This window comes from Macaca nemestrina, chromosome 5 (genome assembly GCF_043159975.1).
Source record: "Macaca nemestrina isolate mMacNem1 chromosome 5, mMacNem.hap1, whole genome shotgun sequence".
In the NCBI taxonomy this organism is placed as follows: domain Eukaryota; kingdom Metazoa; phylum Chordata; class Mammalia; order Primates; family Cercopithecidae; genus Macaca; species Macaca nemestrina.
Window position 1 is genome coordinate 49,497,642 of NC_092129.1, and position 18,653 is coordinate 49,516,294.

The 18,653-nt window shown below is 37.4% G+C and overlaps 1 protein-coding gene across 8 annotated transcripts in view; it reads left to right on the forward strand.

Annotated features, from left to right (window-relative positions):
- LOC105465799 (utrophin) overlaps nucleotides 1-18,653 on the forward strand; it is a 579,736-nt gene that overhangs the window by 272,587 nt on the left and 288,496 nt on the right. For all 8 annotated transcript variants that reach the window (XM_071096556.1, XM_071096557.1, XM_071096560.1 and 5 more), the window contains one exon: nucleotides 16,008-16,197. In XM_071096556.1, the coding sequence (XP_070952657.1) occupies nucleotides 16,008-16,197 (190 nt within the window). The remainder of the gene's footprint in view (nucleotides 1-16,007; nucleotides 16,198-18,653) is intronic.

Sequence of the window (18,653 nt, forward strand, 5' to 3'; positions counted from 1 at the left end):
ATGTTTCTAACTAATCTATATATCCTGACCACTACTTTTTTTACTTATAACTTTTTTTTCCTTCCATCTCTTAATGCTAATTAACAAATTTTCTAGTGCCTGTTGAGATAGTGATTGTTGAAATGTGTTTATAGCACAGTCAGTGTTGATGCCTGATTTGGGTCTGAAATGCTATTTTAGCTGTATATATTTTGGTACTCCAGGGCCAAAATAACATTCTATAACACACACACACGTATTCACACATGTATAACTATGTGTGTATAGATGTGTTTGCACATGCATGTATATACAGGTATGTGTATATATATGCACACCCATGTATATGCACACACAGTTATCTACACTGAAGTATTGTAGAGGAAATGAGACAGCATAGCTGTGTGCTATAAACAATTTCTTAGAAATCACTAATTACTCTGTCTTTTTCTCCTTGTCCTTATCTCATGAAGTCACATTTTACCTTGCCTATGTTAAGGTATTTCTAGGTTGGTACAGGTAGAACAGAAAGCACAGAATGTAAGGAATATGGGGCAATCCTTGGTTAAAAGCCCATCTTATGCACTTGCCTTTTGTGCTAACTTGTAGGAAGTTATTTCAACTCACTGAATCTCCATTTCCTTGATTCTAAAGTGGAGAACATGTCTAATATGTAGGGTTATTGTGATATCAAAAGTTATGTGTAAAAGTTCTTAGTAGGTAGTCTATACTTAAGAAAAAGTTGCCCAAACTGTCATCATCTGCTCTTTCATATGCCTTTCTGATAAATCCACTGCTTTTAGCCACATGCACCGTACTTTCTGTGGTTAAATTAGCAGAAGGTTGAGTCAGTTGTTTGTTCATAGTCATTTCAAACTCTTTCTACTTTAATTAATGATAAAATACTTGATTGTCTGCTTTTCTGAGTGCAGTATAGATATTCTAAAACTTTGTTAACACATAAAATTTCTTAAAAAATGTAGTTTCCTTGGTTTGCAGAATTATCACAGTTGCTGAATTTACCTTGCAATTAAGCATTTTCTGCCAAAGCAAAAATCAACCATCCTGGGAAGGAAAGGTACAGAATGTAAAAAGACACAATTTTTTTAAAATGATTTTATTTATTTTATTTTATTTTATTTTTTATGTTCCAGGATACATGTGCAGGACATGCAGGTTTATGACATAGGTAAATGTGTGCTGTGGTGGTTTGCTGCATCTATCAACCTATTACCTAGGTAGTAAGTCCAGCATTCATTAGCTATATATCCTGATGCTCTCCCTTCTCCTGCTCCCTCCCTACGGTCCCCTCCCTGGGTCCATGTGTTCTGATTGTTCAGCTCACATTTATAAGTGAGAACATGCGGTGTTTGGTTTTCCGTTCCTGCATTAGTTTGCTGAGGATAATGGCTTCCAGTTCCATCTATGTCCCAGCAAAGGACATGATCTCATTCCTTTTTATGGCTGTATAATATTCCATGGTATGTAGGTACCACATTTTCTTTATCCAGCCCATCATTGATAGGTATTTGGGTTGATTCCATGTCTTAGCTATTGTGAACAGTGCTGCAGTGAACACACACGTACATGTGCCTTTATAATAGAATGATTTATATTCCTGTGGGTATATACCCAGTAATAGGATTGGTGGGTTGAATGGTAGTTCTATTGTTAGGTCTTTGAGGAATGCCACACTGTCTTCCACAACAGTTGAATTAATTAACATTCTCACCAACAGCATAAAAGCCTTCCTATTTCTCCACAGCTTCACGAATATCTGTTGTTTCTTGACTTTTTAATAATTACCATTTTTAATAATTACCATTCTGACTAGCATGAAATGGTATCCCATTGTGGTTTTGATTTGCATTTCTGTAATGCTCAGTGGTGTTGAGCTTTTTTTCATATGCTTGGTCACATAAATGTCCTCTTTTGAGAAGTGTCTGTTCATAAGACACAATTATTTAATGTGGGAGGCACAAATACAGATTTATCCAGTAAGATAACTTTATTTTCTTCTTTTGAAATGGTATTGTCTTTCTCATTAATGTTTATTAGTTAATAATGGCCAGCTAGACATGTGGAGTGTATATAGTTTTCAAAAGGTTATTTAAAAATTGTGTATACTAAAGATTGATTTTGTAACTGTTCTGAAAACAGGTTAAGTTTCAAAAATTTAATTTTGATTGATTTTCCAATTAATTTTGTTGTATATTTGGAAGCTTCTATTATATGTTATTACTTTTTCAGTAATGATGTTTATTGTCCCTATAGATTAATAAAAATGAAGCTTTTTTCAGCAATTATTCTTTGTCCAATTTGGTCAGTTCTTTTTAACAGTCATCAATAGAAGATACTCATATTGGGATTGTTTCATAAGGCCTGATAACAGCCAGGCTCAACCTTCAAGCTCTTAAAACGAATGCTGTAGCAGCTGTTGTTCCCGAATGAATGGGCTTAGGTGAAAAGTACAGGTAGCCTTATCCTCCTAGCATGTCCCAAACTATGAGGTTCGGAGATTTGGGTCAGTCAACTTGATTTATCCTCTCGGAAGCTTACTTCTTTCCCTGAAAATCACCTTTATTTTTCAACTTGTTTGTTTTCTCTGCTAGCATTTGATTTTTAGTTTTCCCTTCCAAGTTGGGAATAAAGCTGGCCAAAAAGAGAAGTATAAAAATTATAGTCTTCTATATTTTCCTCTTCTGTTATGTTGTTTTAATATCTCAAGTATCATTTTATTACTTTTTTTAAAAACAATCGCCAACAATGTCTTTGTGATAAATGCCTATGAATGTTAGTATTTTCATTTTGTAAATATCAAACTCAAGCATGCAGATATTTTCTCAGCACATTTAGCTCCATATCAAACAAACTAAAGAGCCAATGCCCACAGAAACAATGCCCACAGTCTTTGTCTTTGTTTTCATTTGTTTCTTTTTCCATTCATTGATTAATCAACTAGTTAAACAAGTATTTATTTAGCTTCCTATTTGCCAAGCTCTGTGACCAGCCCTAAAGATTCAACCATAAATACACCGTGTTCCTGCTCCCAGGAAGCTTACATTGCTTAGGAGGAGCCATGCAATGTACATAAGTGGTAAATAAGAACATAATACATAATTATAGGAGATTGTTTTGGAGGCGAGAGAAATTAAAGAGGTGCTATGTAAGAGAGGGGCTTAACTGAGGCAAATTTAGAAAGCATAACTTGGTGGCATTTGAACTGGTTCTGAAGGCTAAGAAGGAACCATCTGAAGAAAATGAGTGAACAGCAAATACAAAAGTCATGAGGCAGGAAAGAGCATAGCATGTGGTTGCAATATAATGAATATGATGGTAAGAGCTTGAGATGCGGTAGGAGAGGAAGGCAGAGGCCAGATCATGCTGAACTTTGTAAGACATGGTATATTAGTCCATTTTCATACTGTCATAAAGAACTGCCTGAGACTGGGTAATTTATAAAGGAAAGTGTTTTAATTGACTTACAGTTCGGCATGGCTGGGGAGACCTCAGGAAACTTACAATCATGGCAGAAGGTGAAGGGAAAGCAAGGCACCTTCTTCACAAGGCAGCAGGAAGAGAATTGCTGAGTGAAGGGGGAAGAGCCCCTTATAAAACTGTTAGATCTTGTGAAAACTTACTCATTATCACTAGAACAACATGGGGGAAACCATCCCCATGATCCAATTATGTCCACCTGGTCTCTTCCTTGACACATGGGATATAGGGGTTATAATTCAAGGTGAGATTTGGGTGTGTGTACAAAACCTAATCATATCACATGGGAAGGAGTTTGGATATTAAAAGTACAATAGAAACTTATTGGAATTGTTAAGGAAGGGAGTGACACTGTCTGATGTGTATATATTAAAATTTAATCTCTCTGGATCTTATATGGAGAATAGGTTGCTAGTGGGTATAGTAGAATAATTGGGAAGACCAGAAAGGAAGTGATGGCTGTGGTCCAGCTGGGACATGGTGGTCCCCGTGGCTATTGTTTGCCAGTAATGATGTAAAGAAGATGGTAGATTTGCGATATGCTATGGAAGTAGAAAAGACATTTTGGTGGATTAGATATATGCCTTAAGGGCTTGGAAACAATCCAAGATGGAATTTTGTAAAAGGATGAGCAGTAGTACAATTCACTGAATTGGGAAAGGATGCAGGAGTTTTGGAAGAACAAAAATTATAAGTTGGGTTATGGTAAGTTTGAGATGCCTGTTAGATATCTAAGTATATAAGTTAAATAGGCAATTATGTATATATATCTGGAACTCAGACGTTCTAGACCTCAGATATGAATTGAGAGTTCTCAGCATTCACATTGGAGGTTGAACATGTGGGACTGGGTGAGATCACCAGGGAGGGAGTGAAGATGAAGATGAGAAGGGCATGCCTGACTGAGTCCGTAAGGCCTAGGGTTTGGTGATTGAGCAAAAAAGGAGAAAAGAGCAAAAGGGTCTCAGAAAAAATTTCCAATGAAGTGGAAAAAAAAATTGCAGATTTGTCACGTTCAGAAATAGAGGGAGGAGAATATCTCTTAGAGGAAATGGAGATAGGGGAATGTGTCTAAGAAAGAATGTTCTACTGGGTTGAATTGGGCTGAATCATCAAATAAGATGACACAGTACACGATTTTGGGAATTCGACAGCTTGGACATTCCTGGTGATTTTGGAAAGAGCAATTTGGAGGAAGTAAAACGGCCAGAAGCTAGATAGTGAGATGAAGGTGAAGAAGTAGAAACAGTTTGTGGAAACAACTTTAGAGAAGTTTGTGTGAAGAGGGACAGAGAGATTTGGTAGTACTTAGTGTGGGGACTGTAGGGTAAAGAGAGTTGATTGACTTTTCTGTTAAAATGGATTATAGTAAATCATGTTCGTGTGCTTATGAGAATGACCCACTAGATGAGAGACTGGTGATCAAACATAGAGGGGACAAAGAAAGGAGGACAAGAAGGCTTTGAGAAGATAAGAAAGTGAGATTTAGAGAACTGGGTTTGGTAAGAACTGGAATGCACCTTTCATTATGACCAGAAAAGGCAACGAGAAGATGAGTTTAGATGTAGGTGAACTAGACCATTAGTGGTGGAAAACGAAAGGTTCTTCATGCAAGAACTGAGCTTTATGATCCATCAAGCACGTTGTCAGTGAGGTTGGAGGTGGGACTAAGAGAAGTTGGAAGAGAGAGGATTGGGTGTAAGATCAGATCTTTGTGAGTGGGATGGAGAGTTTCCTAGGGTAAATTTATAGTATTTCTGGGCAGTAATGAGTGCCTATTTGTGGTTTATATTATTAAATGTAAGGAAAGGTAGCCCTGTTGAACTGCTCTTTATAGGATTCATCTGCCCAATGAGGCAATGAAGAAGAATGCAGATGGAAGTGGGAGAAAGATGGAGCAGGGAAGAGTAAGATCTTTGGAAATGAGAGAACAGGATTGCCTCTGGTCCATAATGGTGTCTCATGTGTCCCTTTCTCTGGGTGGTGCCATCCCTCACTGGAGCTGTGGCTTGGCAAACAGATCTTGAATTGGATTTCAAACTTCACTTCCTCATTGAGGCAGTGGTCAACCTTTATAAATATATACAGTGCCCCTGAACCTGAAACTCAGTATAGGAACATAGGGGATACATGTGTTTTACTTTCCACAGCAGGATTTTGCCTGGAAGATGGGTAAACAATAACCTGGAGGTAGCAGTGGGGAGCAGGGACGACCCTTATGCCAACTCCTCAGACTGAGGCATAAAGGATCTGAGAGAAAAAGGAAAAAACTTCATGAAAATTTTGCAGGAGACCCCATGCAGTGGCTGACGTCTGTAATCCAGCACTTTGGGAGTCCAAGGCAGGTGGATCACTTGAGTCCAGGAGTTCCAGACTAGCCTGGACAATATGGCAAAACCTCATCTCTACAAAAAATACAAAAATTAGCTGGGCGTGGTGACACATGCCTGTAGTCCCAGCTACTAGGGAGGCTTAGGTGGTAGGTGGAGGTTGCAGTGACCTGTGATCACACCACTGCACTCCAGCCTTGGTGACAGAACCAGACTCTGGAAAAAACAAGAAGTTTGCAGGAGAAATAATGGCCCTAAGGAAACTGGTTTCAGTGAAGACAAAAAGGAGATGGAAGATACAGTAGAGTCTGCTGATCGTAGAAGAGGAGCTCTAGAGCATGGTGGAAGAAGGGTTGGGGGAGTGTATTGGCACAGACTGGGGAAGGTATTGGAGTTACGGTTCAATACTCATTGACTAATAAAGACCAAATATCTGGTAGTGACTTAGCTAAAAAGGAAATAGGATGTGGTGAGGGAATTCCTCTCAAGGAAATGACTCTGTGGTCTTGACTATTTATTTCCTGACAATCACAGCCCCAGGAGAGATGCTCCTTTGGATTCGCAGGGCTGTGGGCAGGGATCATGGGGTAGCTGCAGGGCATTGTGGTGGGGCTGTCAATGGGGGTTAGCAGCTTAAGACGGGGTCTCCTTGAGTCCCATGCAGCGAATTTTCAAATATGATGACGATCTATCCTCTACGTAACCAGGATTGGTCACTAAAAGACCATAGATCTTTGGAAATACCTGCAGTGCCTGATTCTTCATTTCAACTGCATTTTTCCCATAGCATGCTTTAATGTTAATTTCCCAGGTGAGAATTATTTGAAAGAACAAAATTCCCTTGTGAAGGTGCTCATTGAAAAGTTTAAAGAATTGTTTCATATTAAGTTTTCTACCTGCCACTCAAACTACTGATGCTACTGTTTTTCATTCTAAAAGAGATAAATGTATTTAAATCTTATACTAATGTAAAGGTCACCTTTTGAGCACACCAAAATTTGGCAACACACATCGATGGTTTTCCTAAGATGATCTTTTCATTAAACTCCTTAAAAAGAGAGACATACCTACTCACGTTCAAATACTCTTTTGACCAATTATAAGTAAATGCATAATTGATTAAATAATATATCTTGTAGCTTAAAATATCAAGTATTATTTAACATCTTTAAAATAACATTTTAAAAAGGCAGGTATATCATGTTTTATTATGTTACAAAATGACTGTAGGCTATAGGGTATCATAGCTGCTTTTATTACAAAAATATCTTTAAAAAGCTAAGAGTTTACATTTTAAAAAATATCCTACTTCCCTTTAATGTAAACTATTATAAATCTGTCACCCATGGATATCCTTAAATCTTTTATGGGAAGCTAATTATATTTTTAGTTGGTATCATTTCTTGCAGTAAAGACTTTTATAGTCTGTTACTTCTTCTGTTTGAAGTAAAAAAAAATATTTCTGCTAATGTTACCCTTCTAAACTTAAAGTGTTGTATCTTTAGGTTTTTTTTACTTTGTGATTTGTATATTTAACAAAAGTTTTAAAAATTTTTCTTTACCTTTATCTTCTAGCCACAAATTCCTAAGCTTAAAACCATTTCTTTTCCTTTAACAGTATTCCTTCCCTTGTATTATCTCGTTACTTTTCTCAATACGTCCTCTAGCTGTGTTCTGATCTTTCTTGAGACGTAACAGTCAGAACTGCCAAATATGAAATCTACATCGAGAATCATAAATGAATGCAAGTTCAGTGCTGGATGTGATCTTAGAACTCTTCTGTGTTAATGCTTCCCAACCTTTTTTGCGATCGGCACACTACTCATCTATTCCTGTCAGTCACGTTTCATTTACATGCAGCGATTCTTAATGAAGCTGAATTTGAAACTAGGGATGGAGGTGAGAGTGGAGGAACATTTCTAGTAGGTTTTGTAATTCCTGTAATGGATTATGTAGTTTTAAAAGGATCTCTGGAGATTTTGAAATGGGTCATTTGCTGATCCAGTACAAGCCCCTTATTTTAAGGATGAAAAAGATAAATTGGAGATTTGAAATGATTTATCCCAAGCCATACAGCTAGTAAATGGTGGAGGTGATAGAATTAGGTCATTGTCTTCTGAGAGCAGTGTACAAATGGCATTAAAGGTAGTAGATTAGCCTGTGTAATAAAGTATGAATACATGTTCCTGAGACTCTAATTTCAGTGATTTTATTGACTTATGATATTATAATAAATCATGTGAAATTCCTTGAAAATAGATTAAAAATCTTGTAATATTGAGTATACTGTACTCTAGCCTAGGATCTAATTTTTAAAAGTAAGAAAAAATAAACTGGAGGTGGAGGAAACAACTGAGCTATAGTCTATTAGAAATTTTTATAAATTATATTAATTTCAAAAATCAGAATATAAAATAACATGTATAAACTATGATTTTAAATTTAAACATGTATATTCATCAGAATAATATGAAGTCAATTTGAACTGCTGTAAGTAGGGCTTGACTTTTAGTATGGTCATTATGTTTATTAGTTGATTAAGTTTATGATAAAAATTTGATACCAACTATGTAGGCATTAAAAAAATTCCAGGACACTTATCATTAAATTTCACATTTGCATTCAATAAGCAAAAATAATTTCGTAGTATTTCGCCAAATTCATACATGAGGTTAGGGAAAATATTTATTGAGTATTCACTATATCTTGATACATTTATGTGTGTATACCTCATTTTCTCCTGAAAATATTGCCGCAATATGGAGATGTTATTCCTATGGCTGTATAAGTGTATTCAATAAATACTTGTTGAGTTGCTACTGTAGGTAGGTCCTGGTCCTACATATGCCGGATGCATTGACGAACAACAGCTTTAAACAGGCAAGAAGATATTTGCTTACCGTCATGATCAGAGATACAATGAGGAAGGCAGAAAAGTGGCCCCCAAAGAGATTATTCTGAATTTTCTGGGTGAGCCCCATTTCATCCCAGGAGTCCTTGAAAGTGGAGGAGGCGGGCTGGACCTGGTGGCTCACGCCTGTAATCCCAGCACTTTGGGAGGCCTAGGTGGGCAGATCACGAGGTCAGGAGATCGAGACCATCCTGGCTAACACAGTGAAACCCCGTCTCTACTAAAAACACACACACACACACACACACAAAAATTAGCTGGGCATGGTGGCGGGTGCCTGTAGTCCCAGTTAATCAGGAGGCTGAGGCAGGAGAATGGCGGAGATTGCGCCACTGCATTCTAGCCTGGGCGACAGAGTGAAACTCTGTGTCAAAAAAAAAAAATGTGGAGGAGGCAGCAGAAGAGTGGTTCAGAGAGATGTGATGTGAGGACTTCACCTGCTGTTGCTGGATTTGAAGGTGGAGGAAGTGGCTACGAGTCAAGGAATGTGGCAACCTCTAGAAGTTGGAAAAGAAGAGAAACCGGATTCATCCCTAGACCCTCCAAAAATAAATGCAGCCCTGCTGATAACTTGATTTTAGTCTAATGGAGACCCATGTTGATCACTAGCCTACAAAACTGTAAGACAATAAACTTGTATTGCTTTATACCACAAAGTTTGTGGTTATTTATGATAGCAGCGATGAAACACCAACAGCTATGGTAGGGGAAACTATGGGATGCCTTGGGGAAGGTACCATGGTTTTGGAAAGTGTTTGCATCCAGGTCTGGAGGGTCAGTAGAAGTTAACCAGGTGGGACGGGGAAAATTAGTGGAGGCTGGAGGAGAGGAGCAGGAGGATATTTAAGGTAAAAAAAGTAAAATGTAGAGTTCTGGATGTGACAGAGGCAGTGACCTCTCAGAGTACTAATAATTGGTTCATTTTTGTAGATAAATAACACATGAAGTGTGAAGTGGGGCGATGCCTGCTGGGGAGGTGAGCCAGAGTCAGATCACGGAAAACCTGTGTATCAGGCAGAGTTTAGGGATGATGAAGACAATCCCTGCCCACGCGCTTGTGGCTAGTGAGCAATGGAGCTTTGTCTACCTTAATCCAAAATCCATATTTTTTAACCAACAAAGTAGACATCTTTTCCAGAACAACTAAAATTTGTTTTTCTGAAAGGAAAGTATCCTACAAAGTGAATATTTTTAAAGTAGTATCTCTTTTCCCACTGATGATCAGTAGATAATTTGTCAATAGGTGCTCTAGCTTCTGGATTGAGAATGTTCCACTGGTGACCAAAGTGTGCTGCTGGAATTACTCTACCCAGTGGAATACCGTCTGAGGCCAAGTGCTCATGGTCTTCTTAGCTCAGTTTTCCTTTGAAGCATGACCTTAGGCTGCCCACCTCCCCTCCTAACCTGGTTCTTTATACTTGCTAGGTATCTAAGTATCTCTTACTCTTATATAAAGAGAATCCTTTGCCTTTACCCTTAGGGTTCTTAGACATTTACATCCTCTTCCCTAGTTTGGACATTCTCAGGGTTTAATATAATTATTCTGTAATGATGTCTTTTTACATTAGCTGTTGCCATATAACCTATTATGTGCATATGAATATTTTTAAATAATAAAACAGAATTCTGATTATGGGAAATGAAGGTGTTTGACCTTAGTAAATTTTTTTTAATGACTAAATGTTATATATTGAATGTTCTTAAAGGAGAATCACCTGTTCGTAGTGGATTGATTGCACATGTGCACTCCTCTAATCTTTGTTTTCTAGTGCCTTTTTTAGTACAGCCTTCATTTGGCTATTCTTAATGTTTTTTCTGTTGATGTTTTAAAAATAGAAAATATAGACAGGGTTTGGGGAATGATAAAACATCAGCCCCAACAACCACTGAAATTCTAGTGAGTAACTTCTAAATTTTAAAAATTAAAAAAGTATTCACCTATGATTACAAAACAAAAAACAAAAAAACAAAAAAACAAAAAAACCCCAACAACAACCACTAAGCAGTGAAAGGTTTATAACAGAATATAGTTCTTTTCCCTCGACTCACCGCAGTGCCCTTCCTAGAGGCAACTATTCTCTTTACCTTTTGCATTTCCATATTCTAAATAAGATGAGTATGCCATCATCTTTCAGTTCTTCAGTATTAGACATTGTCTGCTGACATCCTATTTTGGTAAATACATAGGAAGTTGCTTAGGGATGCCACTGTTCTTTTCCCAGCTTCATCATGGAATTTTAGATAAATAAATATGAAGTGTTGACGTTATTTTCTCTGTCTAAACATTATTACCAACTGAAAACTGAGGTTTACTATAATTTTGTTTCCTATGTGTTTGTTTTACCTGAAATTAATAATTGCCTTATTTTTATATGCCTAATTTTCTTTGCACCTATTGCTAATGCTCCCACATTTTCCAGTGACCTGACAGTACAATTTTCCACAATGCCAATCGCATTAAGCAGGCTATCACTTCTAATATTGTTCCTTGGTGACGTCTCTTCTGGAGACATGCTTTCTAGGCCTGCTACACAGCCATCATGCTGGGTATTTGCTTTGCTCCTACTTTACAATCTCTGCTTCTTGGATCTCATGGATGTTTTGTGTTATTTGTTTGTTTTTGTCTTTTTGTTTTGTTTTGTTTTTTGGTTTATTTGTTTTCTTCTTTGGGGCGATTTCCTGATTTTGTCTGAGTGTTCCTTTGTAAGTTTTGTCATGTTAAAACAGGAATACAGAGTGGTGGCAATGCTGAAGGCAGCCCATACCTGCTCCAGTTTGGATTCACACCGTCTTTTCTGTGATCTCCTCTCACCATTAACAGGAGAGCCCCTTCTCATTGTTCAACTCCCACTTAGGAGTGAGAACATGCAGTGTTTAGTTTTCTGTTCCTGTGTTATTTTGCTGAGAATGATGGTTTCCAGCTTCATCCATGCCCCTGCAAAGGACATGAACTCATTCTTTTTTATGGCTGCATAGTATTCCATGGTGTATATGGGTCACATTTTCTTTATCCAGTCTGTCATTGATGGGCATTTGGGTTGTAAATAGTGCTACAGTAAACATACATGTGCATGTGTCTTTATAGTAGAATGATTTATAATATTTTGGGTATATTTCCAGTAATGGGATCACTGGGTCAAATGGTGTTTCTGGTTCTAGATCCTTGAGGAATCACCACACTGTCTTCCACAATGGTTGAACTAATTTACACTCCCACCGACAGTGTAAAAGCGTTCCTATTTCTCCACATCCTCTCCAGCATCTGTTATTTCGTGACTTTTTAATGATCACATTCTACCTGGTGTGAGATGGTATCTCATTGTGGTTTTGATTTGCATTTCTCTAATGACCAGCGATGATGAGCTTTTTTTCATATGTTTGTTGGTCACATAAATGTTTTCTTTTGAGAAACGTCTGTTCATATCCTTCAACCACTTTTTGATGTGGTAGTTTGATTTTTTCTTGTAAATTTGTTTAAGTGTAGGAGCTAATTTTAAAGACATAGCATGGCTGGGCATGGTGGCTCAGCCTGTAATGCCGGTACTTTGGAAGGCTGAGGCAGACACATCACTTGAGGTCAGGAGTTCAAGACCAGCCTGGCCAACGTGGTGAAACCCTATCTCTACTAAAAAAAAAAATACAAAAATCTGTTGGGCATGGTGGTGCATGCCTGTAGTTCCAGAAGTTTGGGAGGCCAAGGCGGACCAATCGCCTGAGGTCAACAGTTTGAGACCAGGCTGGGCAGCATGGTGAAATCCTGTCTCTATTAAAAAAATACAAAAATTAGCCAGGTGTGGTGGTAGGCACCAATAATCCCAGCTACCTGGGAGGCTGAGGCAGGAGAATTACTTGAACTGGGGAGGTAGAGGTTGCAGTGAGCTGAGATCGCACCACTGCACTCCAGCCTGGGTGACAGAGCAAGATTCTGTGTCAAAAATAAAATAAAATAAAATAATATTATAGAAAGATTGTCATTCTGTAAATACTTGTATAACTAGGATTCAGGAATATGAAGGTATAAAAAGTTCTGCTGAAAGAGAGTTTATAGAATGGGTGGAAAAATACGAAAACTGTAATGTAGTTAAAATACAATTTAAGAATGAAACAAGATCATCATTCAAGGCCTTTTTCCAGGATCCGTGTGAATAATTGTTGTTCGAAGAGGATTATTGACCTTTTATGAACTCATGACAAGGAAACCTAACTGGGATGGAATGTTCTGGAAGAGGTAGTCCTTAACCTTTAAAGGAGTGGTAGGATTGTGGTAGGATTACGATAAATGGAGAGGGTCAGCAGGACATTTTTATATGGATATAACATTTTCGTGTGGACACAGTAGTAAGAATATTCTAGAGAAAAAGGAGCACACCACTATTACCTAAACAGAGTATTGAAGAAAACTAGGGGATAAAGTTGGAGAAGTAAACTGGGATCAATTATGGAGGAAATTAAATTCCAGGTGAGGCAATTTGAATTGATTCTGCAGGTTAAGAAGTAAGCGCTAGGATGAAGTTGATGACATTCAAGAATGTCATATAAACAGAATGTTAGTATGTAGTCTTTTATGTCTGACTTCTTTGACTTAGCAGAATGCATGTGAGATTCCATGCGTATTGTTGCATGTATCAGTAGTTTGCTTATTTTTACTGTGGAATAGTATTCCATTGTATCCCTGTACCAAACTTTGTCTATCTGTATATAATACCAGTTGGCATTTGGGTTGTTTTCAGTTTGGGGCCATTACCAATAACGCTGCTATATTTGCTGGCATACAGATTTTATATAGACATATGGTGGGTTTTTTGTTTGTTTGTTTGTTTGTCTGTGAGATAGTCTTACTCTGTCGCCCAGACTGGAGAGCAGTGGCACAATCTTGGCTCACTGCAATCTCTGCCTCCTGAGTTCAAGCAATTCTTATTGCCTCAGCCTCCCGAGTAGCTGGGATTACAGGCATGCCCCACCACACCCACCTAATTTTTGTATTTTTAGTGGAGAAGAAATTTCACTATGTTGTCCAGGCTGGTCTTGAACTCCTGACCTCAAGTAATCTGCCTGCCTTGGCCTCCCAAAGTGCTGGGACTACAGGCATGAGCCACTGTGCCCCATCTAGACATGTGTTTTTGTTTCTTTGGATAAATACCTAGGGGTAAGATTGCTGAGTTGTATCACTAATGTGTGGTTAATTTTATAACAAACTGCCAGCTGTTTTTCAAAATGGCTGTACTTTTACCTGCGATGTATGAGAGTTGCAGTTACTCCACATTCCTGCCAATCCTTGGTATAGTCATTTTCTTAAAGCCGTTTTAATGTGAAACAATGTCTCATTGTGATTTGAATTTACATTTCTCTAATGATTAATGTGCTGAGCATATTTTCATTTGCTTATTTGTCATCAAAACATCTTGTATGGTCATGTATAGGTTTAAATCTTTTGTCCATTTTTTAAAATGATATGTTTAAAAAGATACTGCATCATTATAAAATTTAAAAAATGCCAAAAAGTACAAATAGGAAAGAAAACCAACTTAAATTCCAGCACCCAAAAATAATTGTTTGAATATTAAGTTAATATTCCAGACATTTCTCCCTCTATGTATATATACAGATAGAAGGACAGATGGATGGATGGATGAGTAGATGGACAGAGAGAAAAAAATACATGTAAATAAAGTCCATTAGATATGCTGAGTTTTACTGTGATACAATTTGTATACAGTAGTTCCCTCTTATCTGTGGTTTTGCTTGCTGTGGTTTCAGTTACCTGTGGTGTATACAAAAACAAATCTTGAGAAAGAGGGAGATCACATTGACAGAAGTTTTACACAGTGTATTGTTATGATTGTTCTATTTTATTATTAGTTATTATCATCAGTGTTTTACTGTGCCTAATTTATAATGCAAAAATAGGTATGATGTATGGGAAAAAACATGGTCTATATAAGGTTTGGTACTATGTGTGATTTCAGACGTTCACTGGGGATCTTGAAATGTATCCCCTACAGATAAGGGGGCACTGCTGTATCACATACTTCATCAGTGATTTTTAGTATATTCACCATGTTGGGCAACAACCACTACTCTTAATTTCAGAAAATTTATCATCCTCCAAAGAAACTCCATACCATTAGTAGTCAGCCTCCATTGTCCTCCACTGTGCCATCCTAGGCAACACCTAATTTACTTTCTCTCTATGAATTTACCTATTTTGGAAATTTCATGTAAATGGAATTTCACCATATGTGGCCCTTTGTGTCTGGCTTCTTTCACTTAACATAGCGTTTTGAAGGTTCATCCATATGGTAGCATGTGTCAGTACTTCATCCCTTTTTATGGGTGAATAATATTCTATGTATAGATATAGTGTATTTTGTTTATTAATTTCTCTCTGAATTTAGGTTAATTCTACTAGTTGGCCATTATAGATAATGCTGCTATAGACATTTGTGTACAAGTTTTTCTGTGGAAATATGTTCCAGTTCTCTTGGAATTAAATACCTAGGAGTGAAATGATTAATACTAATTTTAAAAATTGAGTTATTTTCTTATTATAGAGCTCTGAAGAATATAAAGTTTTAAATGTTGAATTTACAGGTGTGTGTATCTCTTAGCTCATATAACTCCAGGATAGCTCTGTGTTCTAATTTTGAGGTAGATTTAATGAAGGGTTTATAGAAGCTCATTTGTCCAATGCATTCTAAATATTACTAAATAAGAAACCAACTTGTATTGATATGAATTGTTTAAAATATATAAAGTCAGCTGTTTCAATTATTTTTATTTTGTCTTAAATATTTCTTCAGATTTCATTTCTTCCTAGAATTCATTTAGCCACTGACTGTATGAATATTTGTTGATATTGTCTTTATGTAAGTCAACACAAAAGGCAATTGCATTGACAGTCACTGACTGTATGAATATTTCATACTTAAAGGAGTGGTAGGATTCAGTGACTGGATGAATACAGTTGCCTTTTGTATTGACCTACAACATATGGGGGAATAATTTAACTTAAAATTATGAGCTGTAAAATGTAGTTATAATTATTTTATGATATGGATGTGATTTTAATATATTTATGGCTCTCCCCCTTTCACTCTTCTCAGAATTCACATGACCCCTCCACTAAGGATTATTCAAGACACACATACAAATAAATCTCCCAAATACCTATGGTGACTTGAATAAAAGGTCCTTTGGGGGCTGCCTGTTAGTTTTTTATTTAGGGATGTGTGATATGGGATGTCACTACTGTAAGTAATGGAGCCGTGCTGTCATATCGTTACTTTCAGCATTGCTGACAGACAGAATGCCTTGGAGGCTGAGTGGAGGACGGTGCAGGCCTCTCGCGGAGATCTGGAAAACTTCCTAAAGTGGATCCAAGAAGCAGAGACCACAGTGAATGTGCTTGCAGATGCCTCTCACCGGGAGAATGCTCTTCAGGATAGTATCTTGGCCAGGGAACTCAAACAGCAGATGCAGGTAAGTGCATGGGAAACCACACCAGTACTTGTGTCTGTCCTGTGCACTTTTGATCCCTCTGCATGCAAATGTATTACCCTGAAAAGGTGAGGTTGTCACTTTATTCTCTGACGAAATCTGTGCTCTCCTGTGAATAATTGGTTTCTGGAAATAAGCTCTATCAGATCTTTTTACTTAATATTAGAGGGAAAAAGCCCACCTTGTTTTATGGAAGTAATAAGTGTTTATTTAGAGTTAGAGGCTCACAGCTATTCTGCTTTTTGTCATTTTAAGCCCTATTACAGTTAGCTTTATTGAATCCTAAATTATAGGGGCATTTTCCCTTAATGTGAAGTTGTTTCTTTCTCCATTTATTGTACATACTTAATAAAAAGCTGCAAAAGCTCTATGGCTTAGTTTATAACTAAGAATATTAGGCTTGATGGTATTACTTTTATGTCATTAGCTTGATAACTGTGATTGTATATGTAGTCTGACGTTCAAATATTTCTTCTACACAAAATGTGCTAATATAAAACTTTTCATTTACTAACATTATGAGGAATCTTATGAAATATGTCTGAATCTTTTTCTGCCCTCAAGTAGTTCTGCTTCAGTGCTCTTGAACTTCCAGTTCAAAATCTGATACAGGCAGAGTGCGGTGCCTCACTCCTGTAATCCCAGCACTTTGGGAGGCCAAGGTGGATAGGTCACCTGAGGTCAGGAGTTCGAGACCAGCCTGGCCAACGTGGCGAAACCCCGTCTCTACTAAAAATACAAAAATTAGCTAGGTGTGGTGGCTTGGACCTGTAGTCCCAGCTACTTGGGAGGCTGAGGCATGCGAATTACTTGAGGTAATACTTGAGGCGAATACTTGAGGAGGTGGAGGTTGCAGTGAGCCAAGATTGCGCCACTGCACTTCAACCTGGGTGGCAGAACGAGACTCTGTCCACTCCCCAAAAAAACAAAACAAAAACCTGTTTCAATGGGGAAGTCTCCTTGTCAACCATAGTATTACATCTGATTACTTTATACCATGCCATTCTCACATCAGTTTGACAATGATTATTTCTGACATACTTGTGAACACGTGTTCCATTGTCTTTTGTCTTTTGTTGTTGTTGTTGTTTCGCCCAGGCTGGAGTGTAGTGGTGCGATCTTAGCTTGCTACTACCTCTGCCTCCTGGGCTCAAGCGATTCTCATCCCTCAGCCACCTGAGTAGCTGGGATTACAGGTGTGCTCCACCATGCCCGGCTAGGTTTTGTATTTTTAGTAGAGATGGAGTTTCACCACATTGGCCACGCTGGTCTCAAACTCCTGACTTTAAGTGATCCACCTGCCTTGGTCTCCCACAGTGCTGGGATTACAGGCCTGAGCTACCGCGCGCGACCTCCATTGTCTTTTGATGCATGTCTCCTCCTATCCCAGTTGATCACATGGTTCTTCAAGGGCAGAGATTATATTATCCATATTGTTGCCTACGCAGTGCCCTGTGTGCAAATCCTAAGTAAATATTGACTGCTGTCTTTGTACCTTGACTCACCGTTATGAAACTCAGCATTGATACCTTTTTAAAATCCGTTCTTAGGAACTCTTTTCTCTTAAAACATCAAAAAGACTGTTTTGTAGAATATCAACAAATGTGTGGATCTGGATGAAGGATACAGAGTCTTTCTTTGAACTACTCTGATTCTTACAATTTTTCTTTAAGTTTGAAATTATTTTCACTGAAAAGTTACACAATTTGAAAAACAGATCTTTTTGGAATGAGCTTATTTATAAATTGTCCCTGTGCATGAAAACTCATGATGTTTTGCTATTGAGTTCTTAAGATTCATTTGATGAAAATTTCTGTTTAAATGCATTGCTGCTTGTTTCTTATGCCTTGCACAATACATTTGTGACTTGGTAATGAGTGTGACCAGGCAAGTATCAAAATTAAATCTGTTCCTTTGTCTCACTCTTTCGAGCCTCATGAGGTCACTATAAATGTTAATTGATAAAATATTCAGTCATCATCTGTATTTTAGGAGGTCATAGAGGACTCTAAGTGTGGGTAGATGCTAGATTTTTTTTTTTTTTAATGATTTAAACAAGAAAAAGCCTGCCCTATAAATGTTCAGTTAATTGATGCAATGGTTTTAATTTCAATAGCTGTCTAGGCTTGAGTAGGTAACAGTATATACACAATGAGTAAAGGAGGCTTTAAATGAACCCTGGTAATGACCATCAGCAAAACACAGGCCTATTCTAGAGTTTAATGTCTTCTGACATGTTTTGTGTTAGGATATATTCTTACCATGGCTAAGACTCTTCTCAATAGTTAATGAATATTCAAACAGTGGAAGACAAATGTAAATAGAAATGTTTAAAATCTTTCAAAATAAAAATAACTAAGCACAGGATTACTTATGGCAAACAGCATCAAGAAAGAAAGGTTGCTGATAAAAATATTAAAATATATTATAATGCTTTA